Source organism: Conger conger, chromosome 1 (assembly GCF_963514075.1).
Source record: "Conger conger chromosome 1, fConCon1.1, whole genome shotgun sequence".
NCBI classification, from domain to species: Eukaryota; Metazoa; Chordata; class Actinopteri; order Anguilliformes; family Congridae; genus Conger; species Conger conger.
In genome coordinates, this window is record NC_083760.1 from 66,257,011 (window position 1) to 66,266,834 (window position 9,824).

The following is a 9,824-nucleotide window of genomic DNA, read 5'->3' on the forward strand; positions in this document are numbered from 1 at the left end:
ATATATAACATTCCCTTTTATGTTTTAAGGATGCATGTTTTGATCAAAATGTGAATCCCATAACTTTACAAATTCAAGCAATTGGACAGTTACAGCTCAGTAGATGCAGTAACTGCAGAACTTAAGAGCTGCATAACAGTTGCATTCTTATCTTACGATCAGTTATTAGTTTGGACCTGCTTAGTACTTGAACTTGCCAAGACCCTTTGTATTTAATGAGGTGTATGCCTACAGTGCATTGGCCAGAACTGAGACAAATGAGCTGGAAGCAGAGGTATATTTATTTATTCTTTATTATGAAGTGCGATAAAATGTCTGGTGTCATTGTGCTTACATCATTCAAATACTGGCTCAAAAAAATCTACAGGATGCCACACCCTCCCCAGAACTGGAAATCAATCTTAAAACTCCAGAGGGTGTATTTACAAGTTTTCTTGTAACACTGTTTTTTTCATTTTATTATTATTTGTTTTCAATTTGATATACAAAAAGGGAAGAAACCGAGGTCAAGCTAATACAAGTTCCTTCTACCTGAATGTATGAGGGTTTTTTGTGCTACTTGGAAATATCTAAAAGGAAGAGCTTGAAAAACAAATCTGTGGGACTTTCACGTGGCTAAAACGCTCAATCACGTGCAGTAGTCTGAAAACAGTGCAAATAGTCTGGCCCGCAGAAAGTCATCCCACCCAATCTATCCCATTCCATCCCCCCATCAGTAAGAGTCCATATTTTTTGCGGTGAATGATCCGCAGATTCGGAAAAATGTTCTGAACCGCTTGGAGCTGATCCTCCAGCACAACAAGCCTAAGTCCTAAAACTACAGTAAGTAAGAGGCAGGCAGTGCATAACCATATACCAAAGGAAGGTTCTTTTTTTTTAGTCTTTTTTACCTAACCATTATTTTCTAACACTATTCTGGCATTTTCCCTGATATTGATATTCTGTTTGATTAATATGAGTACTGGGTTAACCATACCTGATTTTTAAAAACGGTGGTAGGTATTATTGTTTAATTGTAAAAGTACCATGCATTGAGTTATTATTGCTCTAGTTTCTCATGAGACTCCCAAGAAATATTGCCCCCTAGAAACTATCTAGATTTTGGCTAAATTAAAAGCTTTGTAAAATTGGCATAGATTTTTCCTTTTTTGCATGCAATAATTTCTGAATGGTAGTAACACAAAGGTGAATAATTATTCAGAAAGCGACAAGTGCTTTGGCATATTAATGATTAAGGGGTCGGAGAAAACTATATAAAGTAAAAAATAAAAAGTTTCACTTGGGTTAAGAAAGGCTGGGCAAGTAAATAAATAAATAAATAAATAAATAAATAAATAAATTTGTTTTACCTCAGTGTTGAATGCTTGTGTAGTCACTTGCAGTGGTACAGTGTTATCCAGTAACTGGAAAATGTTTTACCTTTTCGAGAATAAATAGACATTTTGACGTCTTCACTGAGATTAGGCAAAACATATCATATTTATGTTCTAAAGTTGCATTATAGAGATGCAACTGGAGAAAAAAAAAACATTTTTTTTTAAGTTCATGCGAAGATAATTTCCATTAGTTCATTATTGAAGAGAATCGAAAAAATTGTGCTATCGTTGTGTTTCTAGGAGAATATTAAAGTCCTGAATAAGGAAGTCATGCTTCAAGTGGACTCAGAGGCGAGAACGCGCCTTTAAAGCAGGCGGACTCGTAGTGCTTGTTCAGGTAGGACTTCAGCGCGAATGTCTTGTTGCACCGTTTGCACTTGAAGTGCTTGAAAGCAGAGTGCGTCTGCATGTGCGCGCGGAGGTTTGAACGATCCGCAAACGCTTTTCCGCAGTGTGCGCATCCAAAGGGCTTCTCGCCGGTGTGTGACCTCATGTGGCCCTGCAAGAGCCAAGGTCGACTGAATGCTTTGCCGCATATGTCACACTTGTGCTTGAGGTCGTGGGTCAACAGGTGCATGGCCATAGCTGGCATGGAGACGTACACCTTCCCACATGTAGCGCATTTTTTGGCCATCTTGCTGTCCAGGCTCCGGTGGGTCTGCTTGTGTCGGCTCAGGTTGGAAGACGTAGCGTAGGTTTTTCCGCACTCGTTGCACGTGTGGCGCTGTATGGTCCTCGAACTGCTAATGACTTTCCTCCGTGACCTTCCGTCCGTGATGAAAAACGCATCAACCGCATACCCTTCACTCACTGCGTTGTCCCCGTTGATGTAACCAGATGTGATCTCAGACTGGGGGCTGTCGGGCTGGTCCGAGTCCGGTGCTCCATAATCACTGGCTATACCGTCGTATAGAGGCTCAGGAGACGGCACTTTAATGGCGCTGTCGCTCTCCCCATCATATACGGAGGGGTTGATGTAGTCGCTAATGTATCCTAGTGGTGAAAAGAGCAAGATCTTTATTAAATTATTCATTTTCACTGGGGGATTGGAGTGAGAACTGTCTGGTTCACAGATGCAACAAGATATTTCTGGCAGTTTTCCCACTTCATTTCCCGACTACAGCTCTTCAGATCACCTCGACGTTTAAAGTCATTTACAGTAAGAGACTGAGGTGATTTTATTCGGATCGACTTTTTCCGCAGATATTGTTCTGCATTAGACTTCTCATAAAAATCCGTAATGCCCTTTAGTATTAGCATAGTAAATCATTCAAGGGCAGCAAGAATGGAGATCATTTGCTGTTCATGCATTGAGTTTACCCAGGGGGCAAGCATTAAGACCGGAAGATACGTTAACTATCTACTCTGATTCCACTGCCACAAGAGAGCGGGAACTGCTCCATAAATGCACATTTCTAGTTATAGTAGAGCAAGTGCATGCATGGAATGTATGCAGGCTACTAACTAGAGCCCAACTAACAGTTTAAAATATGTCTATGCTTTCATTTAAACGTGATACTTGCATGCATTGTAACACGTTTCGTGAATCCATGTTGTGATAAAAGAACATCCATGCATATTTACAAAAAAAAATAAAAAATAAAAATAGAAATACACTAGACTATTGATTTTAATAGAACGATAGAAGGTTAGAGTGAAGTTTTTGCCTGAAAATGTGCTAAGTCATCATTTTTGGGTAACTGAGTCAGTTGCTCAGGTGAGCTTTCTCTTAAATAATAATACAATGAAAGAGTCGACAAAAACAGTGGGTCGTTCCACAGCGTGTACATATTGGTCCTATAGCCAAACTATGAAAACGGTTCAAAAACGTAGAAAAAGCAGGGCAATTTACCTTTTTCATGAAGCCGGAGACTGAAGTCGGTCCTGGATCTACCATAAGAACTTTCGAGATCACTGGTCGAGAAATCATCGAGCTTAACCTTTTTAACCAGGAAAGACCTTGGCATGTTTTTGACGTTGCCCCCCAAAACACTCTTCCAGTACGGATTATTTCTTTCTTCATGCAACGCTGATGCAGTCTCTTTCACAAACGAATGGCTCTCTGTGGCGTGGTTCAAATAGCAGCACGGGGAGACGCAAAGCTTCGCTCTTTTTGCTTGGTCGTTGCTGTTCTGCAACGGCGCGTTTCGCTGGAAGAGAAATGCAAGTTCAGCACTGGACAGCTCCCTTCCCAAGGCTGGCGCATGTGTTAGCACCGGATAGCTTTTTGTAAGGGAAGGTCCACTTGTGTCTTCTCCGTGCTGTCACGGCAAGAAAACAATCCCAGAAACGACGTGGAAGGCAAAAATCAATGCTGATAACCGCTTCGGAACTGGACACTTCTCCAGATATGAGCACATTTAACCTTCAATGCGTTGTAGCTACTGCAGATTGCGGTCTTTCGCGTTCCATTTATAAATAAACAAATAAAAACATAAAAAACAATGTCAATTGAATTAAATTGTCTCAGTTACACTCAGTCTCACGCAGCCACCGCGTTTGAAGGTCCTGGATTTCTGGGGACTGTTGATCAGCTGCGAGGATTTATAGAGCTACGATCAGGTGGGAGATGGAGATGGAAGTGCTTAATTTAATCCGTCAGAAATCTCCCGGGAATGGCATTGGGCTGGAAGGATTCAATGATGCTGTTACTCATGTCCCGCTCTCTCTCATTTTTGACAGTACAAATTTAACAAATAATATTTTAATTGTATTATTTGCCAAGTTGTCGCATGAATTCTTAAATTTGTCGTAGGTTCGTTTTATATAGGCTACTTCTGTAGCTGTATAACCAACCATAAAGAACCTTGAGGACGTATTATTGGTAGTATGCTATAACTACTGGTGCCATTGAGTTTTCGTGTCGTTTAAAAAGAGGTTAATATACACTGAAAGAGACTTGTGCTAACTATGTGATTTTGTAAAAGGACTTACATCATTAGAATTGTTGCTTTTAACTTCAGTGTTCTTATTTAACTTTATATTTTTTTATCCCTCCCTCTCAACATTTTTTAGCACGCAACGGTAACCCTAACCACCAAACTAATATCTGGATATGGCCTGAAGTTTGCAGGTCACCTTTCTACATCACATTTTATAAACCAATGATGTTCTCTATACAAATGACCGGAGCGGGGAACCAGAAGGTCCGTTCATTCGGCAATTCCTTTAGGGTCCATATGTCCGTAATTAACAGATACAGAGGGGGACAGTGTCCTTTGTTATTTAACAAGCAAGTTCACTTACTAGAAGGACAATGATCTTAGTGTAAGCGATTCCTGAAAAGCTACAGTGAATGTAAAGTGAAGAACGTCGTATATCCTACGTATTCTTTTTTAACTTAACACACATTCAACTATGAAAGAGATAATACGATGACGAATACTTGGCTACTGTTTCACAACAAATATTTATCTTAAACCTAAACCACAATTCAAAATTATATTTAGAATTAATGCCAAAAATTGATTTGCAAATGTACAAATCAAATTACTCATACAACGTTCTCACAATGTTGCCAAATATGTGATGTAAACAGCTCATACTTTACTAAATGTTTGTGGTGTAGACTATTTCTTATTTCTTCATCATTTTCTTACATTGAATACTTCATTTAAACTGTATTTTGAAGAGCTGTCCACTTTTGCATAGCAACGATAATAATGTCTGGTCAGAGGAACATGATTTTATTTTTTAAATAAATTAATGTGTTTTTTGGCTTAACATAATGATGTTGACATCTGGAACCAAGTAGGAAGGCCACTGGGATATCTAATTAAAGGTATGCATGTGCCAGATGTATAACACTCAGCCCTACATCTGGCACATGCATACCGCATACCAACACATGCCACGTATACACTTTGAAGAACTACAATTCAAGTATGGTAATAAAAAAGATATTTCATTAACCTACTTCACAAAAGCAAGTGGTGCAGTCTGTCTTGTCTTTGTATTGAAGTCCACTTGCTTAGTTCCTCAGCTGTCACTTCTTCTCCCTGTGCTCCTGTAGTAACATCAACACATTAAGCGTGTCCTCCATCATTTGGGAGTGCAGCTATACCTAAATTCTGCGCATCCTGGAAAAAAAACATATCTTTGCATGGACTATAGTGACAGAATGTGTTGGAAATATTGAAAAAGATTTATATTCCAAATACATGGAACAAATTCTTCATTGCTGCCATTTCATGCATCAATTGCCATTTCCAACCTCGGCTTTGTTCCTGACATGTATGCAAAAAAACCCAAAAAATTAAATTAAATAAATGTAAAAAAAAAAGAAAAAAGACATGAGCTTGTTAAGAATGTGCTAATTTTGGGAGTCTCAAAAAATAGATCTAGACTCAAAGTTCTTAATGTTGTAGCACAAATGAAAGAATGTTTTTCTTCAAACATACAATAGTTTGGGGAGTTGGGTACAGTAAGAATGTCACTTCTGTTTTATGTTGCATTGTTTTATAAATGTTTTGTGCTGATCAAGGCCCTTGCTTTACTGTGTAACTGCTGTGAGTGAAAATCAAAAAAATTATAGATAATGTAATTATTCTGAGTCACTGTATCAGCTATGTGTTAAAATAATTATCTGTCTGTTGCCTTATCTTAGGGATCGGCCCATAGTACACTAGTTTAAATTGCACTTGTGATTGACTGAAGGTGATAGGCATGGGATTTTTGGAGGCATTGGAAGGAGTTTGTACTGAGGCCCTCTTTCACTACATCTTGCTTTTTTTTAGAGATGAACTGAGATAAGATTCTTTGTCATCCAATTTACCAACCGGGGATAATTGCCTCTCTTGCGACAGGAAAGCCATCATTTTGGTTGACCTAATGGCTGATCCACTGATTAGAGGACTACTGAGCCATGCAGTAGGTGATAATCAAGGTCTTCCATTTTATTTAGCCGGAAGGTTCCAGGCTCACTTCCTGGGAATGCCAATCTTATTGCACCCTTGCTAAGGTAAACGGATGGATAATTTCTATAATTTCACATTTTCAAAGTGTATTTGATTCTATTTGGTAAATAAAAATAGCTTAAATGCCAGGATCTATTGCAGATAATTGAGCTTAGAGAGTATTTACCCCCAAACAAATCCTCTTACTGTATATCAAAGCATGACAACAAAAGCAGATTAAATACTTAGGAGTGTGTTTACAGCAACTTAAAATCAACATGTTTTCTTACATCCATCCAGAAAAGTTAAATTCAGTTAAATTCAACATTTGAAAAATAGACCATGTAAAGTTCAGAAGTTCAAAGGATAACTAAAGAATGCAGTTACAGTATGAACGGGACTGAGTCCTTCAGAAGTTCTGTTTCACCTTTATGCATTTTATACTGTTGACCTAAATAGATCATGGTAGTTCTTATATAAATCAAAGTACTGTTTCAAGAAGAAGAAGAAGAAGAAGAAGAAGGAGAAGAAAGCAAAGTATGTGTATGTGACCAAAAGACTATACACCATGAAAACAATTATTTGGCTATACCATAGGGAATATTATAGTATTGAAATATAAGATAAGCATTGCACTGATGTTTGTCATATCATAGCTACTGTCTCATAGGCACTTACCCACCCAATGTTAGTTTAAGACTCCATAAAAGGTTGTATAATTGTGTTTCAGTAGCCTTATGCAGTGATTCTACAGTAGATATTGTGAATGGACTGAGGGATGTAGACTACATTGTTCCCCATCATGGGTTGCCTGCCGCCCTCTGGCAGTAGCAATAACAGAAGATATTGCTGAATCTCGGCCTCGTCAGGCTCCTCACCTCACATATACATGCAGACAGAAATGCTGGAGTCGGGAGGAAACCCTTTCCGCTTTCTCTTTGCTTTTTTCTGATGACTGCAAGCAAAATATAAATCATGCTGCATTAGTAAATAGTGGAATAAAAAAACGTCATACAATTTGGACAATAACGAGAATATTCCTGAAGGCACAGAGATTGTGAGATGAATTCACACTCCTCTTTACCCTCTATGTGATGAAGTTATTTTCAATTTTGGTTGTTTCACAAAAAATATGATCATGTGCAATGTAATGATTAATGGAGAAGTGTCTTATGGTCTCAGTGCAGGCAGTAGAATCTCAGCACAAAGTCACTGAGACGTGATCTTACAGTAAGTAGTATTCACAGCAGTTAATCTGCTACTTCACATTCATATTAAATATGCTGAATACTATTATGAATATGAAAACAGGAAATAACTCTAAGAATTGAATGATAGATTAAAAATAAACTATCTCTATTGAATATAAATTCAGTGTCCTTTCTATGTTTCCTCACAACCACTTTTTGAATCTGCAGTGACTTCCAAACTCATAATGCGGGGTAAGACTGCATACTGGCAGATAGAGCCAGCCTATGGACTGCAGAAATGGAGGAGAACCAGATCACCCGATGATCTGTCAATCTTCCTGGTCTCCTCATCAGTGACTCCCTCAGCTAAGTCTGCCTTCTTTCTCTCAAGAATATTGTCTCCTACTTCTAAACTCTTCTCCTCAGCCCTCCTCCACCCACCTCATCTACTCACTAAGGATGAATTTGTATGCTTCCTCTATTAGCCCTTCTTCTAAACTCCATCTCTACCTGTCTCTCCACCAACTAACGCCCCCCCATCCCCCACATCTCTGTAGCCTTCCCACCCCTCATTAACTCTATGCTGCTTCAACAGCTAAAATCCCATTGCCCAGTGACCTGTTCACTTGACCCCATTCGTTCCCACCTCCTTCAGTCAATCTCTGAGGGCATTCTTCCTTTCACTCCTCTCTTATCAATAGCTGTCAATCAACTGCCATATTCCCCATTGCTCTTAGACCCTCTCCTCCCAAAACCCTTTCTAACAGAATACTGACCTGCCTCACTCGTATTTTTATCCCAAACCCTCAAGTGCGCAGTCTGCAATTACCCTTCCTCTCCTACAGAACAACCTCTTTGATCCCAACCAATGAGTCTTCAGGCCTGGCTTCTCCACTGAGACCGCTCTTCCCACAGTCAGACGCTCTTCACTCGGTGAGAGCAAAGTCACTTCCTTTCCCTTCTGAGCTTGTCCACTGCGTTTGAAACTGTTGACCACTGGAACCTTCTTTCATTCCCTGCAAATGTTCCCTCATGAACACACTGCGACAGTCGCATGATCCTGCAGATCCTCACAGCACCAGGAGAGTCCACCCCATTCTTTATCTACAGGCCACTCGTTTACCATCCGAGTCCTCATAATTGCTCATCTGGACCGTTTGGACCGTTACAATGCTTTGCAGGCCGGATTACTGACCTGTACCATCAGGCCACTACAACTGGCCCAGAATGCTACAGCTCGCCCGGTCTTTAACCAACCAAAATTCATCATGTTTTACATCCCTTTACTGGCTCCTTCTATCCAATTCATATCGCTGGCATTCCCAGCTGCAGATGGGGACTCATCCCCAATGGTGGAATGACCTTCAGTCGGGAAGGTAGATTCACTGGCTGTTTTCCATTAACATCTGAAAATCCACCTTTTCAGACTACACCTCGCCTGTATCTTTGGTCATTCTCCCCCATTGTTTTGAAGGTTTTTAACCATGCATCTTGTCGGTGGCACTGGCTTGATTGTAACTTTGCCTAATCTAACACCAACAGCAACATCTAACAGCAACATCATTGGTTCCATGTTAACTGTACTTTCTGTTAGTGCCTTTGGCTATAAAAAATCTTTCTGTAAAATAATGACATCGTAAATGGATAAGAGCTTAAATTTTTGTCAATCATGACACAGCACATCGTGGGTATATAAAAGCCCAACTCTGCTATTAGCCCATGTACTGTAGGTCACTTTATCTGAAAGAGCCAGGCTGGACAGGCTGATTTGACACAATGCCCATAGCTGGCCTATGTCCAGGCCAGGGTACCCCAGCCCTCTCTCCTCTCTCCAGGAGCTGGCATGGAGGCCTGGTCACATTACCCACTGCTTGGGTCACAGCTTTAAACCCCATCGCCTTCTGAGTGGTAATCGTTTTTTAAATTAGCTGGCACTTTCTGCGCTCAACTGAACATTTATTACAAGAGCATCTGGGTGGCTAGGGAGGGGTTCCGCGAAGGCTGCCCCACACAACCCCATGCATGCTCGCAAAATATATGGCTTGTTCAGAGAATGACTGCAGCATTTTGATGTGGGAGAGGAGGGGCAGGCAAACCTTGGGAAGGCTGGTGCTATCACACACACACTCACATGCGCGCATGCACACACGCACCCACACACATATGGATGACAGCAAGCCGGTTGTCTCAGGTTCTTTCTGTCCATCACATATTCAAAGACTGTTCAGTAACCTTAAATGTAGGCCGTATAATTCACCCCGGTACATGGTGTCGCCGCCGGTGTTCAGAGATGCAATAAAGCACGAGGACTGAGTGATTGAAAAGAGCTCCACGGAACAGTAATTCTCACCCACGTGAGATTC

General features: G+C 40.3%; 1 protein-coding gene across 1 annotated transcript; it reads right to left on the reverse strand.

Moving 5' to 3' along the window:
- Positions 1–275: 275 nt before the first annotated feature.
- LOC133142144 (transcriptional repressor scratch 1-like) lies at positions 276–3,671 on the reverse strand. The gene is made up of 2 exons (XM_061263162.1): positions 3,229–3,671; positions 276–2,369 (listed from the first exon to the last, which is right to left on the reverse strand). Exons 1-2 carry the CDS (start codon positions 3,341–3,343, stop codon positions 1,645–1,647), a joined length of 840 nt encoding a protein of 279 aa, XP_061119146.1. The 5' UTR covers positions 3,344–3,671; the 3' UTR covers positions 276–1,644.
- Positions 3,672–9,824: the final 6,153 nt, after the last annotated feature.

Bases quoted from the DNA above. Each gene is read 5' to 3' on its own strand.
- LOC133142144 (XM_061263162.1), bottom strand. From the start codon at position 3,343: ATGCCAAGGTCTTTCCTGGTTAAAAAGGTTAAGCTCGATGATTTCTCG. The intron at 2,370-3,228 runs GTAAATTGCCCT...TTTCACCACTAG, and splicing joins TCTCCGGCTTCATGAAAAAG to GATACATTAGCGACTACATC.